The 22,104-nt window shown below is 40.5% G+C and overlaps 2 protein-coding genes across 5 annotated transcripts in view; one reads left to right on the forward strand and one right to left on the reverse strand.

The window, feature by feature from the left end:
* PTPN1 (protein tyrosine phosphatase non-receptor type 1) overlaps positions 1–8,729 on the reverse strand; it is a 44,839-nt gene extending 36,110 nt beyond the window's left edge. Inside the window, exon 1 of one of the 4 annotated variants that reach the window (XM_084538002.1) lies at positions 8,536–8,729. In XM_084538002.1, the coding sequence (XP_084394128.1) occupies positions 8,536–8,598 (63 nt within the window). In that variant the 5' untranslated portion in view covers positions 8,599–8,729. Of the gene's footprint in view, positions 1–1,195; positions 1,396–3,776; positions 4,019–7,117; positions 7,137–8,535 lie in introns of those variants that run through there. The other 3 variants (XM_084538001.1, XM_084538000.1, XM_084537999.1) reach the window with 3 other exon arrangements.
* A 55-nt stretch (positions 8,730–8,784) lies between these two features.
* LOC311445662 (uncharacterized protein) overlaps positions 8,785–22,104 on the forward strand; it is a 169,878-nt gene continuing 156,558 nt past the window's right edge. The window contains exons 1-3 of the mRNA XM_084538011.1: positions 8,785–9,012; positions 9,257–9,394; positions 17,019–17,077. Coding sequence (XP_084394137.1) covers positions 9,292–9,394; positions 17,019–17,077 — 162 coding nt within the window. The 5' untranslated portion in view covers positions 8,785–9,012; positions 9,257–9,291. The remainder of the gene's footprint in view (positions 9,013–9,256; positions 9,395–17,018; positions 17,078–22,104) is intronic.

Below are 22,104 nucleotides of genomic sequence, written 5' to 3' on the forward strand. Positions count from 1 at the left end.
AGCAGAGGTTCAGTCCTACTTCAGGCAGCTGCAGTGACTGTAAAGAAGACATTGGAAAAAACAGGCCCAACGTAGTATAATGGAATCAAGATCTGAACCAGTATGGCTTATTTTTCCTGTCAGAAGAAGGAAGTATACTCTTCCTTAGTCAAAGATGCATTTTTTAAATAGATTTCACATTTTACTTCCTGCAATCACACTGAAAGGTCACACTGTTTATGCTACTGTAACCTGTTACTGTGGGATTAGCAATGATATAAACAAGCAATTCGCATTCAAATGTGCACAAGGGAAGAAGGTTATGAGAACATTCCTCTTCATGTGTAGACCACTTGTTCTTGTTCCAAATAAATATAAAGAATCTGAGAAACAGAGTGTCTTTTGTAGACCGGCTCACAGCATCAAGTACTTGATGAATCAAGCACTTCACAGAAGAAACATAAAATTCTGGGAACTTGAGATACAAGAAAAAGCACCTGAAAGATCACAAATAGAACAGCTACTTTAAGTTCAAAATACTACTATCTGGTAGCTTTTTCAACAAGCCATTACTTCAGCACAAGAAGTATTGTAAGCTTGCTGAGCAGAGGGCTTAGTTACCACTCTGCCTCCAGCCAGACCCGCACAGCTCCACACTGTCCACTGGAATAGCAAGGAATTTCTCATGTAATTACATACACAGGCAGAATACAAAATTTGCTTTGTTGTTGCTTTATTTCCTACTTCTACGTATGTAGAAACTGTTTTAACCTTCTTCTAAGTACAGGAAGAAGGCTGCACCACACAATTCAAATCTGATTAAACAATATCTTAACAGCCGGTGAGAGAAATCAATCTTTCTTGTCATTGATGTCTGCTGTCAGTGCTGAAGATGTCTTTATATCCCTCTAACCATGTTACCACAGCATCTATAACAACCAACGGCTGAGACGATTATAATTTCAGATGGTGGGAAAAGGCACATACAGTAAAGGAATGCAGCAGGCTTCTTGCTGTTCTTTCCATTGGAGTACGCTGCAGTGAAAAGAAAAAACTAACTACTACTTCAAGGCCTGAATCCCAACACAGAAGGAAGTAAAATGTCCGACATGCAAAGAAGAAATCCAGTTTCGGTCCCTAGAAATGATAAACAGGCCTCCAAAACAAGTTTTTAATGCAGGTATCAAAATACTACCTAATTAAATCCAAAACGTACCTCCATGAGATTAATGCTGGGTTCAACAAGAAGTTTTTTTTTCTCTCACTTTCTTTCACAAAAGACTTGCCCAACTAGGAAGCATCACGGCCCCAATATTTTTTCACACCAGAGGTTAACAAAACAGAAACTAAGGTACGTATTCAGTATCAGTGATACCAAGAAATTCTCCTGCTTAAAAGTACAGTGAGTACAGTGTAGCTTATCATGCCAGCAAGGACAGGCAGGAGACAAGAGAGTGGAAGTTAAAAACAAAAGTCACCAGAAAAAAAAAAAGAAGAAAAAAAAAAAAAAAGAAAAACACTAAACACCACACAATTTGAGAGAAATAACAGTTGTCCTAGTATTGATGTTAGTATTTTGAGTTGAAAGACACAGACAGGCTTTAGCTACAATGGTTAAAAATTCAGACCTCTCAAGTAAGCTGGCTGTATTTATGCTGCTGTCACAGGCAGATGCCCTAGATAACCAGCTCATTACTTTTAACACTACTTATGAATGCAAAAGACAATTACTTATGGAAATAATGTGTTCAACAGTTCATTTTCTTGGACAAAGTGTTGGGCAAGGTGAAAGCAGATGGAAATAGAACTTGCAGAACTAGAAATCAGAAAAGATTTTTTTTTTTCTCAAAAGTCTTATACTATGCTAGCTCAATTTCCTTCCGACCACGGACATCAGATTTTTCATTGCTGTCCCGTGAACTTTCCTCTTAAATGTAGAAAGCACAAACCCAGTTTGAAAGTAGATCAGCTATCACTATTAACAGAATCACATGAATTTCCAAGAATCACTTTTATCACTTTTTCTTGGTACAATATGACAGGCAAGCTGTTGTATCTTAGCTGTGTTTTGCGTGGGTGAGAGAAAAAGTACATCTAAATTCACAAGCCTTGGTAGAAAATGAATTGGCGTTTGTACTACATGATCTACAAAGTGAACACACAAAGGCATTTTGATGCTGTATCATAGTGCCTCTCCCAGCCAAACCAGCAAGGGCATGTCTACTGGCACCAGAAAGATAAACAAAAAAATGTTTCTTGTGCAAATCAACATGAGACAAGTTGACCAATGACTAAAAAAAACCATCTCAATGGTTAAATGCTGTAAACATCAAAGCTTACAGATTAGATCAAGTTCATATTATTACTTCTGAACATCGCAGAGAATCTGTTACTACATTTCGTTTTCATAAACTGGTTTCTTTTAGGAAAAAATGCACACATTTAGTGCATTGAGGAAGCCCTCCCCTGACAGGTAGTGATGCACCACACACGTTTAGCTGCAGACACAAACATAGTCTAATACTTAATAAAAAAAAAAAAAAGTTTTGTATTTACATAATTCAGTAAAACGTCTGAACGCTGACACTTCAAATCAACACTGTGAATATGATATAAAACCATAGGCATGATCCTCTAATGTTACTCTTAGATCTGAATTTATATTAACCTTTTTCAAAATCAGTATTGCAGAAACTAACAGAATTAAGCAGGGTTTAATATATAAAAATCTACACTCAGGAGAGTTCTGATTATCCACTCTGGATAGGTGTGAGGTGGTGTTTGTTTGTTTTTTAACTTGTTAGCCTTGTGCAGTAATACTCAATTTTCAAATATTTATCCATCTGGTCGCTACTAAGCCTCTGACTAAACTCACATTTTGAAAACTACTCTGCACAGATCAGATCCTTCTCCACACTGGACAATAGGCCCCTGCTTTTGAAGAGAACACAATTGCAAAGGAAGGCTACAGTCACAGGAGAAAATCCACATATGATTCTGAATTGCTGAAGCATTACTGGAGCTGAAGTTGTTGTCACACAGCGCTAACCTAATTTGCAGGTATTGAAAAAAAAGAAGAAAAAAATACTAGAAAGTTACTTCATATATTAACAATAACAAAATACTGATACTGTATGCACACTTTTGGTTTCCTTTCTGTGTAATGAAAATAATTTTTTATTAAAAAAAAGCTCTCTAACATTTTACTGAATACAGTTCTCATTTTGCATATGTGGAGTCTAAAGTAAAAACTAGTTTATTTGACCATGGTAAAAACAATTCAGTGGCAAATCTGGTGACTGATAAAACCTGCCCAATTCTCACATTCATTGGACTACAAACGACAGCAAGACTTCAAACTAATGCTGCTATTACAGACTTTTTTCTTCTGCTCAGACTCTCTTTTCTACTCCACTTTCTTCTAATTAAAATATGTCCACTTTGATTCATACATGAATTCTGAATTCTAAGGAATCAGTAAGTTTCTCTCACATTTGATGAGGCTAAATTAGCAATCCAAATAGATTATTATGTCATGCTGGTGACAGTGATCTGTTAACAAGAAAGTAGCAGCGATATTTCAGTGTAAACCACAGCCTAGAACGTCCCAGATAAAGAGAGCCCTCAGAGAACATCCATTTGCAAAGCAAGTCTTACAAGAAAAGATTTCATTTTAATGTTTAGTTGCCTATAAGATGAACTGTTAATTGAAACCTACCCAGCTTATTTTAAGAGTTATTTTAGTTTCAAAAATACTTAGTGTACCACTCACAAAACACATTTTATTCTCTACTTACAGGGACTATTTCTGTTTGAATTTAACATCACTTGGCATGTGGCAAATGCTGCATTCTCCATAACTGTCAGTTTCCTTCTATGTATATACCCTTACAGCAAACAGAAAAAAAGAGGAATAAGTAATGTGGAAGAACACAGGAAAAACATGAAACTCTTACAGGTATTCAGAAGCAGGTGAAGTACTGTCCACACGTACAATTTCTAGAATTTTGGCAAATGCCATCCCTTTAACAGTAATCCGTAATAGGGAAACACTGGGCTCCATTTTTAAATACTCTACTTACAGCGATGCTATCAGCGAAGATTTGGATTCAAGTACTTAGATTTTAAACCCTGGAGTCTGAAAAACAAGCAAAACTAAGCTGCTTAGTAGCTCAATTTAATGGGACTTGCACAATCGCATGTTTGCTATCAGCCGACGAAAGAGACTTGACCTGGAAAAGTTACCGGCACAACTAACCAGCGCAGCCGAGTGCCCTGGAACACGCTCAATGGTACAAAGGATACCAGCACTGGTAATTGAAAGTAAGCTCTGGCTTTCACGGAGAGGATATTGACTTTGCAAGCCGCAGAGACTCAGCTACTTACTCTGTCATCGTTAGTCTCTCCCATGCTTCTATCAAGATTCAGTGGCTGTACAGCACTGGAAGACATGGATATCCTTAGCTGTGCTGTAGGAAAATAGTGACTCCCTGCAACTATCAGTTCTAAACTAGCTTTCCATAACCAGAGCCAATTAAATTAAGCCTCGAATGAATCAACATAGCACAAGTTAAGAAGTGGCAAAGCATGCATGCAGAGACCTGCATTTTCAAGTAGCAAGAACTGGCAGAATCGAGCACAAAGATGCATTTGTAATAAGTTGTGTTCACGCCACAGTTTATCTGTTGCAAAGAAGTTTAAAGTCTGTGAGCACCAGCGTAAAAGAGAAACACAAATGCTTGTAGCGTGCAGTAGCATACAGTCTGAACTCTCACTGCAGCTTATAAACCGAAAACACTGGTAGAACTTCCTGTTCATTTACTTTAAAAATACAACGCAACCACAATATTATAAGTCTACAAGGCCAACCATTTTACAGTTTGTTACCCTCAACTTTAAAATCTATCTACATATTCCATTAATGTTTTTCCAGAGACAATGAGTACACACACACAAAAAAAAAAAGCTTTCCACATCTTTTATTTTTTGAGAGAAATATCCAAAATATACACAACAGCAGTTTTCTGCATCTCTCCCATAATCTGGGTAAAGCTTATTAACTTTCATATCTTATAGTGCTTTAGCTTAGCTTAGAGGTTTGGGAAAAATAGCAACAGTCACGTTAATATTAGTTTTAAAATACTTTAAAAATTAATAAAGAAATTGAGAACAGTTATAATATTCCTCTTCCAGGCCTCAAATCAAACTGTAACTATCTATACCTCAACTTTCCAAAGCGCACACAGCAGTACAGTTAGTACTATTTTCAATATTCTCATTTCTGAACATATTTGAAAATCTGGATTATACCCAGGTCTTTCTTATTTTACTACAGTAACTCAGAAAACACCACAGGATTTTGTATAATTTTGCTACCTTTACACGGAAAACAGTATGAGCTGTCCCCATAGAAGTTTCAGTGAAAGCCAACAGTGTCGAGTCTGCCTCCATCCCCTCTGTACAGGATCCCTAGTTGAATGCTAGATCACTAAGTAATTCACAGGTCTCTTCAATGTTATTAACACATCAAACTTAAAATCATTAACCAACATACTAACATCAACATACCTAGTTTATACAAACACAAGAAGCAACTCTACCTGTATTTGAGGGTTGTGTTTTTAAGATAGTATCTAATTATACCATCATGTGTGTGAGGAGTTAGAAACCAAAACACCCCCTAGAATTTTTAAAGTCTTCTGAATACAGAATTACCATTAAAATCTGATATTGAATTCACTGGTAGTAAGTGAGGATTCAATATTCCTTTGATGTTCTGGTCAAAAATTTCTTCCTGTATCTTGTCTCTCCTCCTCAAACAGCAAGCCTAAACTGTGCTTTTCTTAGCTTTGGGCTACTGTTTTTTGTTGTGACATCTCCAGAATGAATGCTTTTCATTCCTATTGATACTCCTAAAGCTATTTATGCACTCTGCATATCATTCAACTGCCATTAGGTATTTGTTTTCTAGACTGCACACCTTTACCACAATATCAAGTTGCTATCCATTCAAATGAAAGTCCTCGTCCATAAAACAGTAAGTTAAAGGAAAATGGTCAGCAGCTCAAATGTAAGATTTGCATTCTCACCATTTCTTATGCTTAGATCATAAGATAATTTAAATGAGACCTGAGTATGCTTTTCTACAAAAAAAGAGCAGGCCAGTACCCAGACCCTTTTAAAGTATTGGGCCTCTGAACAACCTTTACAAGATCTCATGGCTCACAGTTCTTGTAGTGAGTAAATCTAAATGAAAGTAAGGGATGATACTAGGTGTTTTTAAAAAAAAAATCAAAACATTGAGAACTTCATTTGCATTTACCCTGTTTCCTAGAGAACAGTTCCACTAACCATACAGTGCTCAAGGCAGAATCGTCACAAATACCTACAGTAGTTCTTCATTTTGAAATGTTTTTGTCCCCATCTTGTTATAATTTATACTCTAAAAAAAAAAAATCTTAAATTTTATTCTTTCAGAACTGTACCATTATCATAGCTGAACATAGCTTCCCCTTGTCCAAAAAAAGAAGCTTGGAAAATTTTAACTCTTCAAAGTCACGTGGCACCCAGACTTGTCTCCTTGCAGCCATCCTTCCAATTAGCTTCACCTCCCTGTGTATTCGTAATTCCTCCCTAATTCTGTCCTAACAGACAAGGGTCCCTCTCAATAATAAATTTAGCCAAGAAAGAAGAGGAAGTGACTCTGTTAGTAAACTGTGTTATGCTTCATTCAGAACACTGCCGAACTTCTTTGGATTTTAGCAGTTACAATCATAACACCTAGGCACTAGAAGCATGTGGTACAATTAACTGTGGTGCAATTAACTTGGAAGACTTTTTAGAAATAGAAGACTGCACCAATGACAAACATTTTTCCACTTACTCCATTCTTCAGGCAAAGATTGGATTTATAGGAAAACAGCATTGTTAATGTCAGCCAAGACATCAAAAACGTGGATTACAGTGAAGTACACTGTTCTTCTGGATGTACATGATCTGCCAAGAAGTCATTTTAAACAGCTGATATTTAAAAGCAGGATGTAGTTAGAAACTGAATTACATGATGTAGATGCACATACTTACTAACCAACCTTAAAATACAAACAGCAAGAAAAAAATAAAACACAAAAAAAACCACCTCTCAGGCTTGTCAACAGTTGGATGCAAATCACTGGAGTCTTTTTTTTTTTTTAAGTTAGTTCTCAATCAAACCTCATTCTGTGCCCCAGTCTGAGCAGATTACTGAGTCACATCATTCAAAGAAAGCAGGACAAAAATATCACTGAATGCTACATTGAAAATATGCCACAGGCCCTCATTCTGTATTAATCTTACAGCTCCTTATACATTTCACTTCTGTAACTCAGTTGCACCCGTAGCAGTACACCACCTCCATTACAGAGCTATATTACTCAAAATCATTTCCTGAGCACTGAGCCTGCAACACACCAAATCGTCAAGAACAGTTTAGCAAAAACATAACGTCACATATGCACATGACTTTCAACTGATAGAGTTAGCAAGTGCTGGAACCCTGCAGGAAATGCAGTCCTCTAACAAAAAATGGGCTTTTCTGAAAAACATACTCAAAATTGCATGCTTATTCTCCAATTGCCAAACTGCTGGAGATATTCATCCTGCAAGCTACTGCTTTTACAACTTGCCTATAGTAATTCTGAAACTGAAGCTCATTTATTACATTTTCGTAAATCCAGTTTTTTTTGTTAATGTCTATTGCCAGAGAAATACAGTGAGAGGGATGCAAAGCCCAAGTTTTACATTACAAATATGATCTTAAAACTCATTGGAATATGCAATGTGGAAGCTTAAGCATTCAAATGGATTTTACAGTAATGCTGCCCGATCTGACTGAGCACATCCACCCAGCCATTAGCATGCTTCGTCTTCTCTCAGCCCTCATTTTGGATAAGCGCACACAGAACTTGCTGAAGACAAAGGGCCTAACTTCGGGTCCCCGTACCTCCGAAGCTGTGCGTGGTTCGCACGTAACCTTACCATCGCAAAACCGTTTGCCACACGGCTTTTTAGGAACGTCACAACCAGGCTAAATCAACCAAGTAATAAAAAGCAGCACCAGATCCCTGCACGAGTATCCCTAACAAGCCATTTTGGGGGGGGATCCGCTCTGCTATTACAGCGACCAAAACCTAGGTGCGCGCAACGCCGCTCGCCATCGTTTCTGTTTAAAGAAAGCAGCAGGCGCTGGGCTTCGCTCCCCGAGGTCAGGAAGCAGCCCTGGAAGGCTGCTGAGCACTCGGCGCCGCGCTCGGCCCACCGAGGAGCCCCCAGCAGCGGGGCAGGAGCGCCCCGAGGGCTGCCCGGGGACCCCAGGGGCTCGGTAAGGCAGAGGGGAGCCCCCAGGAGCCTCTCCTCCTCCTCCTCCTCCCTCAGCGAAAGGGGAAGGAGGGCAGGCGAGCCGCGAGGGGAGGCGCAGCGCAGAGCCCCCCCGGCCCTCAGCAGCGGGTACAGGCAGAGGGACCAGCGCTCCCCCCCCCCCCAGCACCGCGGGGCAGAGCCGGCTCGGCTGCCCCTCACCTGGTACATGGCGGCCCAGCTGGCGGCCTGGTCCAGCCGGTGGAACTCCTTCTCCATCTCCATGGCGGGGACGCCGAGCACTGCCCGGCCCGGCCGCCGCCACCACCACCCCCTCGTGCCCCCCAGCAGCAGCACCCCGCTGCCTCCCCGGGCTCCGGGCTGCTGCCGAGGCCGCCGCCGCCTGGCTCGGCACGCCGCTCCTCCCCGCTCCACCGCCGGAACTACGCCGCCCTCCCCGGCGACGCGATGTCCGGGGCGGCCACAACCGCAGCCGGGGGGCTGGGGGGGAGAGAGGGGGCGAGGGTAGACCAGAGCGCCCCAGGGTGGGTCGGGGCGGGCCGCCTCCTCCTCCTTCTCCTCCTCCTCCTCGCCTCAGGGCCACTCTCCCCGCCTCCCCCTTTCTCCCCCCCGAGGCGACGAGGAGCCTCTTTGAGGCAAAAAGTGGTGATTTCGGGTGCCTCGGCGCCGCCCCGCCAGGTAGGGCGCTCCCCGCAGGGCTGTGAGGGGAGCGGGCAGCGCCCCGGGGTCGTGTGAGGGGGGACGGGCAGGGAGCCCGCCAAAAGTTGTCGCCCCCCCGGGGAAGGGGCTGTGAGGGGAGCAGTCCCTCCGGGCAGGTGGCCGTGCGGGGGGTGCTGAGCCCCGGTGTGCCCTGACCTGGAGGGCTGGAGGCAGCTCTGTGTGTGTTCAGGAGATGGAGGGGTTGTTATTTGCTCTTACACAGGCTGCACGCTGAGGTGGGTGCTGTCAGTTGAAGGAATGAGTGCCATGAGAAAAATCAGAATGGATTTGAGTCACCTGTCCTCTGTTCTCGTGTTCCTACTCAGAAATGGCCTTTACTATCCACGTCCTGTCCCAGCAGGTAAACGTTTGCCATCCTACCCCACCCTAAAACACAACACTGAGTAAACCTTCAGCCTACACGTCTGGTACTGGGGAGCCAACGTGCTCTTCCTGAGGTCAAGACAAGGCGTTCCAAACATATGGACACAGTTATCCCACGCGTAATGCTAGAGCCCGCTTCGTTTCCAACGTGAGGAATTTTACTTCCCATGTCAGCCAACTTCTGTTTATTAGATTACTGTTTCTCAGGCTTTGTGCCCGTGTTGCTATTGAGGGTTGGTGTAGGCTTGGTGTACCTGGTGTCCCTGCAGCATCAGTGCTGAGCCAAAATGAGATAGGGGGTTCGTGTGGTAGATGCTTTTCAATTGAATGTGCTCACAAATCCCCTAGGCACAATATGGATTTAAGACAGAGTGGTAAGGTTCTCAACAGGCAGGATATATCAATGTCACTGAAGACAGAGGTATTTCGTCTCTTAGCTGCAGCCCTTGCACCACTTGGCTGTTCCTGCTAGCAGAAGCTTTTCCATTGCTTTTCCTAATCATTTGACCAGAGTCTTTGGAAGACTCTGTGTTTCAGTGTTCAGCCCCAAAGTGCCACCCTACTTGAGCCTCGCTTAATGGGCTACTAAAGGGCAAACGGATGCTCTCTGGGAAGAGAGGACTAGTCAGAGACATGAGCTGCACGGCCCAGAATTTGGGGAAGGGGTTAATGGGAATGCCAACAGTAAAGGCAAGCTACAGAAAGCAGCTTAATTGGATAAATGGTATAAGCTAGATAAACAATGAAACATTATTCTCTAATCACGTGCTACAATAGCATGGAGGCATTAGCAGGTGGTATTAAAAAGGTTTTTTTTGCTTTTCTTACTGCTTTCTCTTGACCTGATTTTTGGAAATAGGCAGATGCAATGTTAGCCCTGTGAATGAAAGTGTTTCCGCTTGTTGAGAGATTGATTTTCAGGGCACTAAAAGCACTGGATAGGGGACTGCATCTTCTCTCCTAATCTGGCTGCTGTGAGGCAGTAGCCTTATCTTGAGAACAGGTGGTGAATTTTTAACCTGCTGGACCTGGGAAGATAAAGACAAATTTAGCAACTTTGCTGCTTTCCCTTTTTCCTGTGATTTCAAGGTTAAGAATTATGAACATATCTGGGGAGTCTTGCTGTGTTTCAGTGAGTCCATACAGAAAGATAAGTCTTTATAATGTCCCCAGAGAGCAATGCCTGTGGATGGCCATTGTTCATGCAGGTGTAAACCTGATCGTGCCCAGAACAGGTCGGAGCTTGTGATGCTATAGCTACGTGCAACTGAATTACTGCAATGTGTAAACATTTTATAAAGGAAGATAGCACAGAGTCTTTTATGCTTATGTCACCTGAATGGGTGTAATAAATATAAGCAGTGCAGGTTCTTCAGTCAGTCAGCAGTATGTTCTGCTAAATGTGTACTCTTGTCACAGCAGTAATTGTCTTGAATGACAAAAGCTCATATATTGCCCTGAACAAGTTCATATTTTACTGTAGATTTTGCAGAGTAACCCAGAAAATAAGAGATTATAGAAGTTGGTAGTTTTTTACATAAATGCTCAGTCTATCACAGTTGCAATAAGTGTGACCAATAACACTTTACAATGTGTCAGTCGGGTTCAATGAACGTTCTTGCTACACAACTGGAAATTTTGGAGGGGATAGACCACGTTGTCAACAGTTGCTTTTGCCTATATATGCTTGTACAAAAGAGGTAAAGAACAATTTGCAGCAGTGATATACATTAAGTCATATTTCAGAAAAGCACAGATAACTGGCTCGCATGCTACTGAATCCTTTTGGCTTTATTTTTACGTACAATTGCATGCAATGACATCCATAGCAAGCCCCTTCCCCCCCAAACTGGGATGCTCACCATGTACAGTTGGATACTAGTTTATATTAAACAATAAGCTTCAAATCTTTGACATTTTGTACTGCTACAGCAATGTAAAGGGCACATAAGGCCACCTCATGAAAACATCAAGTGCATTCCGTCTGTAGAAGATTCTGGAAGGTTCTAGAATTCCTCCTGTTGAGTTGGGGAGACCGCCCTCCCTTTTTTTTTTTTTTTTTTTTTTAAACATTTGTAGGGATTAATAGTAATTTTTATATGGTCCCTAATATACACTAGGCACTAGCTACCCACAAAATAATGTGAAGCAGCCTGGGCTTAAAATGAACATTAACAGAACAATGAAACTAACTCTATTATTTTTATTTCATTTGAAGCCCATAAAATGACATACTCAGCTTAATCACGTTAAAGTCTTTAATTTGCATTTCTGTTAACAATATTCAGCATTTTGAGATGGCCTAGTTTAAAGTGCCCAATGTCATAAATCCCAATTAAACTGTCGGCAAATATGATACATTTTGTTTCTTCACTGTTTGATTTTTGAATACAGCTTTATAGTTGTATTAAGCCAGTTCTAGCAGGCTGTATCTCCAGCGTACAACTGGGGAGTATTTATTCACATTCAACACGCTTTATGCAGTTGCCTGTACATCCTTGTTCCATTATTCTATGTTAACATCTCCTTTTATTTAGCAGAAACATAACCTCATGTTAAACAGAGCTCAGACTTTCATCCTCTAATGCGTCCTTTTGGTATTACATCTTGGGCATTCCTTTTGTTTTCTCTTTTGTTTCAGTTAAGCATTTGGGAATGTTATTGTGGAAAGTTCGTTTCTGCATTGATTTTGCTCTTGCTAATATTACAACATCACACAAGGCTCTAATGATTCACATAATATCCCTTCGGTACTCTGAAGAACCTGCAGGTTCACAAACAAAATCCAGTGCAACTGGATGTTGTCACGTGGTGTAGACTGTTTTGCTACTGATTTTGTTCTGATGTTAGCATCAGCTTTACAGTGATAAAATCATTCTTGATTTACGTAACTGTATGCAAGATCAGGATCAAGCCTGGTATCTTCTGTGTGTCTTCTATGGTAAAGCTTGCATTTTTTTTAATACTAAGCTTATGTACAGAAATTAATGTTCAGGCTCAGCTACCTTTAAAGTTCCCTGAAGAGGTAACTGGTTAAGAATTAAACTCGATAAAAATAGTATGGTTAGTGGAGACTCAGGATGAAAGGCTACACTTGGAAGCAGTAGAAACTATGAAATATTCTGTAGTGAGGTGCAAAAGCCAGATCACTTTTTCTTGTAGAAAGAGAGAAGTTAGGATCGACATGGGTTGAGGAGAAAATTACTGCAATCCAGGTGTTAGGACAGAAAGGAGGCTCAGCTTTTAGTCCTGCTGCTTGTGGGTCTTTAATCTGTGCAAAACAGTTTAAGATAAGGAAGGCTAATGGCTCTCCTCACCAGACTACAGAACCTCATGGTTAGGACACTGCTGTGAAAGCTGTGTTTCCCCAGGCAGAGGCAAGAGCTGAATGCAGGTCTGCCACATCCCAGTATTGCAGGAGATCTAACGGCTGAGGGATTTGTTGAAAGGCGATTCCCATCCACAGCTCCTGTCTGTGTGTTCTGAATATGCATCGCTGATGCTTTGAGTATGTTGTCAGGAATGTAAGTGAAGAGAACCTATTTGTGAGTTGAAGGCTTAGACTAAAGAGAAATGCTGTAATTCTGTCAAAAGTTGGGTAATTTTGTGCATGCAAAGAGGTCAGGTAGAGAATTTTATACTCCAGGTTTTAGGCTGATTACTTAAGAGACCTTATAATCTAGTAGAGAATCTGCTGGGCATCTTTTTGATGAGGACAGCTTCTTCCTGAAACCCGTTAGAAGCAGTGGCATTGCTTCACTGCAGAGAAAGCCCTCCTGTGAGTTCTAATCCATGTGAAGTGGTCCACTTGACCTTGCCTCCTAATGAGAACAGATAATACCCTAGAGGCTGGAGTTTGTGCTGAAGAGGAGATAAACAGAAGATAGTGGGAGTACAAGAGTGTGAGCAAGCAAATCACAGTTCATCAGCATGCAGCAGAAAAATTCATTTGATACACTAATGCCAAAAATCTTTGCCCCAGTGCACTTGAGGACTGTGATCATGGGAGATGGCGTTAAGCCCTAAATGCAACAGAACCACTGTGTTCCCATTGCAGCGAGGCATCTTTAGGCAACAGAGGTGGTGTTGTGTACTGAAGATCTTGGTAGAAGGAGAGCTATGGAGCAGAGGGGCACGTGGGTTCTACAACCTCCAGGTACCCTGTCCTACAGAGAGAATCAGCTCCTCCAGGAACGACAGGGGAAGGGGTCAGCGTGGAAGTGGCGTGCATTGCTAGACCTGTGGCTCCCTAATCAGGTAGAGAGCAGTTGTGGCTGTTGGGGTTGGCTCCACATAGGTTTGTGCATGGACATGGCTTCGGATGGAGCATGACTGGAACGTGGGTGCCTTTACACAGCAGCTTGGGCCAAATGGACCTAGGAGCTGGGCTGGATCGGGAGCAAAGGAAGTTGCAGACTGGAAAACAAGCATGGATAACAGCGATGAAAAGGAGATATACATGCAAAAAATTAAATTCTGATGGCAAATTAAAAATGAAAACGATTTAAAGCAACACGGGTTTTCTGACATGTGGTTCACGTTCTCATACAGCTCACTGGGTGACAGCACAGCCATGTTAATATTTTGGAAGGTGCCATCCACTGGCTAAAATGCTTTATGTGCTCCAGCACAGACCTCTGGTTTCAGAGCTGGGGAAAGTCACCGTGTTTTGATCTCATCTCTCATATGGTGGTGGTAGATTTGTCACCAGGGTGTCTGTACGTGTGGAACCAGGGATCAGCTGAGCTGATTTGAGTTTCAGAGGGATGACTTCAGCATGTCGTGACGTGATTCACGCACTGACACAGAGCTTGGTGCCCTCCTGCCTTAACCTAACTCGTTGCATGGCTCTTACCAGTTCTCAAACCTTAGTGATTCAACCTGGCCCTGAAATTACTTCTGTTAAAGAGGATTATGAGAGAGAAAAATACTTGTAGCATTAAGAAACACATGCACTAGTCAAAGAAACCGCTTGATGTCACTCTTTTCCATGGTTCATACTCTACAGAGCTAAGGAAATAGCTAATTGTTTGCTTAGTTGGTGTGTCCTTTTTGGAAACATTGCTGTGGACAGCTGGGTAGGAGCAGAGCTGGTCGTGTAAGGAAACAAATGTTTTCCTTTTTGAAATGAACTGCTTTCTGTAATGATAATTATATCAATACCCTATGTTCTCATTACAATGCCTCTGATTCTAAATTTCAGCCTTGTCCTTGGAGAATCTGAATAGTTGTAGCTTATAAACTGTGGGCAAACAGGAAGGGAATATGGGTAGGGTGGGAGGGAAAGAACAAGATGCTGAGACTGCAGCACATCAGCATGTCGTAACTGGTCATTTTTCTGCTCCAAAACAAGTACTGGAACAATTTTTGTAGTCTTTTGTATGGTAACTATGGCCATGTTTTTTCACTTTATGAAAAATATGAAACGTAGTTCAAAATTATTGTTGCGCCAGTGCTGCAGGGTCTCATGCATCAGCTGTCCCCTTTTAAATTAGGCTCTGCATGAAAGCAGGATGAAAAGACCACCATTGAGCCGTTTTATCAAGTAGTAAGTAAAGTTCTGTTTTTGTTTTTTTCCCTTTGTTTTAGGGTCTTAAGGCTGTTAGTGTATTTTTTGAAAACTGCTTTAAGAGTTGACGGCAGATTATTAAGAATTGTGTGACTTAACTTTCTACATTGTTCCCTTCCATTCTCCATTGTGAATATGCACTTTTTCTAGTGGCAAATATTTTAGTCTAAAATGCACCTACGTGGAAAATCATCCCTTGCATAACTTGGTTCATTCTGTAAGATTTTTATCAGTGAATTCTGAACTATTTCCTTCTCAGGAGGAAGCAGTAACATTTTTTTTTATTATTTTTAGAAAATATGGCACTATTTAATGATAATTGGGATAGAATAGAATAGGTAATAGGAATGACTGGTTGGGAGATCTATTGAGAAGGTCTGTTTTCATGACATTTCCAGTTTTAGCTTGCAGTGTAATGAGGATAAATTAATCTCTGGTTTATGGATTTATATTTTCAGTTGAAGCCAAAGGGTACAATGTGTATTAACTAATGCTGAATTTGACTCTACAGGCTCCATGCTTTGGGATGCCTGTCTCAGTAGAACCAAAGGTCTTAAATATATTCCAGTCAAGAATATGGGCTGAAAAGGGCCACTTGGATCTGGGCTCTGACCCCTACAAATGTGTGCAATCATTTAATAGATGTTTAGTCCTCAAATTACACTCTCCACATACATCCACAGCAGCAAAATATTTCCTAACAGCATATATGAAATTTAAGATCCACCTTGCAAAATACTAGAAGTTGCAAAATCTGCAAAGCATTGCAGGAAAATGGCAGGGGAGATAAAAAAAACATTACTAGATCCTTGTAATAACGGAGGATTAAGTAACTGAAAATGTTCTGTGATCTCAGGACAGAGCTCTTTTTGCACTTTAGAGACAAAGGCCTATTCCCAAATAATACTTCTCCAAATCCCCAAATAATTCCAACATGTATAGCCTGGGACACATTGCATTTTCACCCCAATATATTCTGCTTCAGCTTTTAGCTGGTAAACTGTCCATTAGAACCTGACAGTGGAAAAGAAAAAGAAAAGGGTTGGATCTCGCTACTTCCTCTGCTGCTGCAAAAAAAAACGAAGGTGCTTGTCCTCAAACATACATCCTTCCTTTGTTCTCCATGGTTCAAAGAAATTTGATGAGTTAAGTAGCAAATATGCAAAATGTGTTATGTGGAGCGTGGCAGTATAGGTGATTCTGCATGACTAGCTGCTAGGTTAGCTATCAGGCTTATTCTGTACTACTTGGAAAGAGAAGTCCTGTATGACTGGATAACCTGAATGCTGCCAGCAGGACCAGGATAATAAAAACTGTGCTCACTGCCTCAGAAAAGAGAGTGAGAACAACCTTTTCAAAGCACGTCGGTTTGCACTAAACTAGCTTTAAGAAATGTGTGTAGAGGAAAGAAGGAATATTTACGTGCTATCTATATATTGAAGTTCCAGCCGTGCACATTTTGCTGCTTCTGATATTTTTCAGCCTTCGTGGGTTTTGCAGAATGTGTTTAGGGCTAATATTCTATATGGCAGCAGTGAGTAGAAGTAGAAATTTGTAAGAAAGATTCTAAAGAGCATTTTACCACTGGATGGCACTGTAGTCCTTAGTGCTCACAGTAATCACAGCCCTGAATTTTTTTTTTTTTTTTTTTTTTAGGTCAAGCTACAGCTAATAGGGAAGTAGTTACTGGAAAGACTTTTCATGGATAATGTGATGTTAATAAAATAAAATTGCACTTGCAGAGCTGGCTTTAATTTCACAGCATTAGATACAAGGAAATCTGTGTTCAAATCATGCCAGGTTGCTTAGTTTTCTAAATCAAAATTTCAAAATGCAATTGATGCTGTTGCATGGTATTCAGGGACTGTGTGCTCTTTACTGGAATGGGAGATGTTATTGTTATGGTTTTTGATTGTAGGATATTTTATCCCAAGGCTTTTTTTATGCTTTAGGCATTGTTTTATATTAATGAAAGAATCATGTTTTCAGCAAGCTTTCTTTAAATAATCCTTTTTCTTTTTCTTTACAACAGGGATGGCATATCTGAATTTGGAATCACCTTCACCTGAATATCCTAGGGCTACAGAATGGGTGAGTGTTTAAGTCTGGAATTATTGTGGAGATCTTGCAAGCATAAATATCTTTCAAGTTGAAGACAAGTGTTTAAGGAAGTGTCTGTAGTCATTCAAAGTTGTGGCTGCTCTTTATACATATGCAAGGAAGCATTAACTTAAATTTGGTTTATTGGTGCACCGTTGGTTTAATACTGAGACGTTTATGTCACTGTTATCACTACAACCATAGCATGGCATTCAGTGCAAGCAGGCCAGCTGCAAATTTACCTAAGTTTGCTGTGGCATTTTGCAGTGTGTTCCAATTTCATTCCTGCCAGTACACACAGTCCGAAGCTATGAGAATTATATACATGAACTGCTGACTAGACTTGAAGCTGTATACTCAAAAGCCAAGTGTTTGGCAGCAATATTGACCCAACCTCACCTCCTGTGCCACCTGCTGCTGGTTTCTGTGGCATACCACCCCCTCAGTTGTGCCAGCCCAATTATTTATGCAGCTGCACTTGGAAATGAATCTGGGAACTCATCTACTTGAAAAAATATCCTAGGTTTTCTTCTGGCTAAATTTTAAGTCAGAGCAGGCCTTCAGTATAGGGAACCATGTGGCTAGACAAAACATGTTTTCTAGTAAAAAGGAGTGCAGTAACGCTGGGGCAGGAAGATTACAGAAGACAAATATTAACACCTCAAGCCACTATTGCCACTAAATACTTCATCTTGAGACACCACAACTAAATCTACAATTTCAGCGATTCACTGAAAATTGTGATTTAAGTTAAGGTCATACTTTAAATGATTCTGTCTGGACCTACTTCCATATACCATCTCCTGATGGCCATGGATATAGCATAGGTCCTGACAAGCATAGATAAACAATTAGGAGCACAGCACAGCTCAATGTGGAGCTTAATATTTATTACAAAACAAACAAACAAACAAAAACAAAAACAAACCAACAACATGAAAAGATCACTGTAGCAGCAGAAAATGCCTTGTGTGGAAGGAGTGTTCATAATTCTTTTTATCCAGGAATAGAATGAGTGCCTTCCAGTTTCCTGTCAACCTCTAGTGGAGGAAAGTAGTGATATGAAAATAGGAGTATGTCCATTTTAAGAAGTATTGTGAAGCAAGGGTGGCTATTTTTGTCCTGTCCTGTCCTCTAAAGACCAATTGTTTCTGGAGGCATATCTTACTTCTTTTATAGTGTGTGATTTCTAGCATTCTTAATATATTTCCCATAAAGGAAAAGGAGCTCAGATCGGCTCCTCTTTTACTTAGTCCAAGAAAGGCTCAATATAGCTGCTTTAAAAACCAACACCACATTTGGGATGGCAGTAGCTGGATTTACACATTGTATTCCCCCAGCACTGTAGATAAACAAGTATCTTTCAGCTGAAATATTTTTTCCAAGTCAGATGTAATAAAAATTCCAAAAATGGCCTAGTTCGATAAGCAGGCAAGCCAGAAAAATACTGCTGTGAGGGAAAGAAACCTCAGTGCGTGGCTGGCCTTGGTCACTACCTGCCAGGAGAAAAGGGACCTATGAAACTTTCTTCTAACGTATTATCAGACTCTTATCTACACAAACACTTCAGAGTTCAGGAAGAGCAGCCAAAGTCAATTTTTGCTTAGTGTGTTTAAAACAAAAAATAAACAGAAGGGAGAAGTGCGTGTGCAGGAGGAGGTGTTGGGGTGGAGAATGGATGGGGTGGTGGGATTGGGGAGGGAATGTTTTAACCTGCATTGACTCTTCTGAAGTCCTCTTGGAAGTATACACTGTTTTTTGAAATGACAATGACATTGCACAATGCATAATTGGGGTAGTGGAGAGCTGCTGGCTTGTGTCCAGGGGCCAGTGTTCTGTCTGACCTTAACAGGTAGGTGAGACAATGGTATAAATTAAAGAACAGCTTTGTCATTACTGTATGCCAGTTATCTGACTCTACAGTGCCTGAAAAATGCCTTCTGAAATGCATAAAACAGAAACGGGGTTTTCAGGGCTTAGTGTGTTAATATTTTAAAGCACTAAAATAATAAAATATTTGCTGATCCTGCAGTACTCCAGAGTGCCTGAAATCTTGTGGACTCTCACAGTGCGCACTGTCCAGACACAACAAAATCCTTAGAATTTCAGGAACACTTTGTGAATTTACCTGCCTTGCCAGCTGAAAAGAGGCACCTTAGTGTTACTTCTGTCTGGATCTGTCTGGTGATTGAGAGATTAACTATTCTCTCTTCCCACCCTTAACTGAAAGAGTGTTTTCAGACCAGCTGTCAAGTCAGCTTAGCCCTGTATTTAAATTGATGTGGTAATATTTCATCTGTAAAATTCTCCTTCAGTTTACTAGCACCTTATTTATTGAATGTAATGGCTTATAAAAACTACAGGGGCTAATGCTCTTGGAATAGCTTGCTGTTTGGTGGCCAATCAGCACTGTTTTTCAGAGTTGCACTGATCCAAAGGAAGCTCCAAGAATGACTGTGCCTCAAGAGATGTAATTCCTTCCAATTCTGTAATATCGATGCAAAGTATAAATGGTTTGGCATTATCTTTTATTATGCAGCCTTGGCCCTTTTGTTATGTGCAATCTGCTCTGATATTAAGGAAAAGGGCAAGTTGCAAGTCCCTTGTTTACTACTTCTTCTCTGTTGTGTGAATTAAATAGGGTGATGTAGAGAAATTCATTTCCATGAACAGGATTTCATTAGATTGAGTGGGAATTCAAGAAGGAATTCTAATCTGATATTGTTTAATGTTGCCTGTGTTCTCATTCTTCGAGGATTGTGTGAAAACTAGGGTTGGGGCAAAACTTGCAGCTTGTGAATTTTCCGATTTGTACTATACACACCAGCTAGGAAAAAAAAAAAAAAAAAAAAAGGTCTTTATATTTAATGAAAGAAAGGAATTATATTAATGTTTGGTTGGGAGAAATCTCAAGAGGTAATATTAGGGATCAGCTAGAGGGATATTTCTTCCAAGTGTCTGTGTGATTCTCAAGCAGAGAGCTACAGAATATATTGGGAGTGGAAGGGAGTAGAGTATATTGCCAGAGCTGCTGTGATCAGAGTGCAAGGTATATCAAGGAGTTGGAGGTAAAGATATGGCTAAGCAAAGCATTTCCATGCTTTTGCCTATTGCCTTCTCCCAGGCACATCTTCTGTTAGCTCAGCAGCTTGCAGCATTGATCTTCCATGAAAATATCTATGTAGGTATCCCTTTCTTATGATTAGTATGAGAAACACTGAGGAATCACCTGAGGAGAGGAATACTAAGAGCACAAAACGTATTGGAGCAGGGAGGATAAGCGTTCAGATGGACTTGAATAGACAGTAAATGGGTGAAGATTCTGTAATACCATCAGACATTCTATTCCAATGCTTCACTATCATCATTATTAGACATTTCCTTCTTTTTTATTTTTTTTATTTTTTTCCAGTGCTAAAAGAGGGGAAGGATTAGCCTGTATGTCTTGAAGAAGTGTATAATTTACATATCAGTAATGATAAGTGATATTCCAGTAGAATTTTCATGTGCTAATTTTACATATTAAACTGTTTGGAGCAGATATTTAGGGCATCCAAATGCATATGTAAATGTCCATGAGAATGGTTTGCAAACCAATAAGGAAGCTGAATGTGCATGTGGCTGATCACACTGGTAAGCACCTGTAGGAGATGTGGGATGTGAGCACAGTTCTGCCAACTGCACGTGTAGTCAGAATAACGAGAAACCAGTTTATAAGCATTTTGAACTTATATTTGCATGTTTAGCATCTTTAAAAACCAGTTACTTTGTGCCATCAGCCAACAAGAATACCATGTGAATCATTTTTGAGTACTCTGGCTAAAGGACTAAATCATAACCTCTGCTTATTTATCATGAAGGAAGCCTTTCCAGCAGGGACAAATGCCTATTTTGTAGCTGATAAATTAGGAGGAAATTTAACCGAACCAATTTATTCTGTTTTCTATGAAAAATCTTGTCTGTGAAAACAGAAAAGCACTTACAAAACGTCAACATTTCGCTCCTATCTGCATGCAGATCGATACTGATGGGTCACAGCAACCTCTCAGAGAGCAGGTCTGCGTGACAACCAAAACTAATATGTATCTACAGGTCTCCAAAAAACACACACACAGGCCACCGGAGTGTCTGCTCCCTAAGAGCTGATTTACATCAGAGAGGTCTGAATGATCTTGTTTCAAGATGGCCTCTTTTAACTTTTCATTATAGCAGGAATTTCATCAGTACATACAGGCATGTTTAATCTTTAAGTAGGTATTCTGCACTGCTTGGTGTTTCACTTCGCTTCTTTGTCAGATGTCTATCTTATATTTAAACATTTTAATTACCACCACCGTATGCAGCATACATCTGTTGCTTGGGACAGCATTTGCAAAAGCTATTACCAAAGAAGCTTAAAAGAGATTTCTGTGGTACGAATGGTCAAGATGCTAGACTGAGCCAGGAACATGGTGCACACTGCTGCAGATACATTGCTTAGCAACTCTAAGTAATAAAACTGAGGTGTAGCAAAACTCCCTTCTGCCTCACTCCTGATTGCCTCACCTCTCATGATTTAGCAAACCTGTTTCTCATTTGGGTGCTAGTGCTCTGTCATTGTGCATAGATTTGGAAGTGTATGGGATGTGAAAATACCAGCAATCTGTTTGAAAATTAAGGATTCAGGTACCTAAGTACTATAACTCCTTTTGAAAATCACATACGGTGTTCTGTATGGTGTACAGAGTCTGAATTCAGCTGAGAAATAAATGGTAAAACTTTTTTAAACACCTTAAAAATAGTGTCTGGTCTTGATGTCATGAAAATAATTCTTCTTACCTAGATGCATAGTCCAGTAATACTGGCCAGATTTAGTGTACACTGTGATTTATTTTTAGCACCCCTATAATTTAATACGGAGCCAGGTGAAGGTTGATGGACTGAAAGTAGCTTTAATTTTAAAATCTTAAATGAAACAGCACAGTCAGAATATAAATACTTAGGTTTTAAATTTAGCTCCTAATTTTTGGCAAGTTCAT

Source organism: Aythya ferina (assembly GCF_964211825.1).
Source record: "Aythya ferina genome assembly, chromosome: 16".
NCBI classification, from domain to species: domain Eukaryota; kingdom Metazoa; phylum Chordata; class Aves; order Anseriformes; family Anatidae; genus Aythya; species Aythya ferina.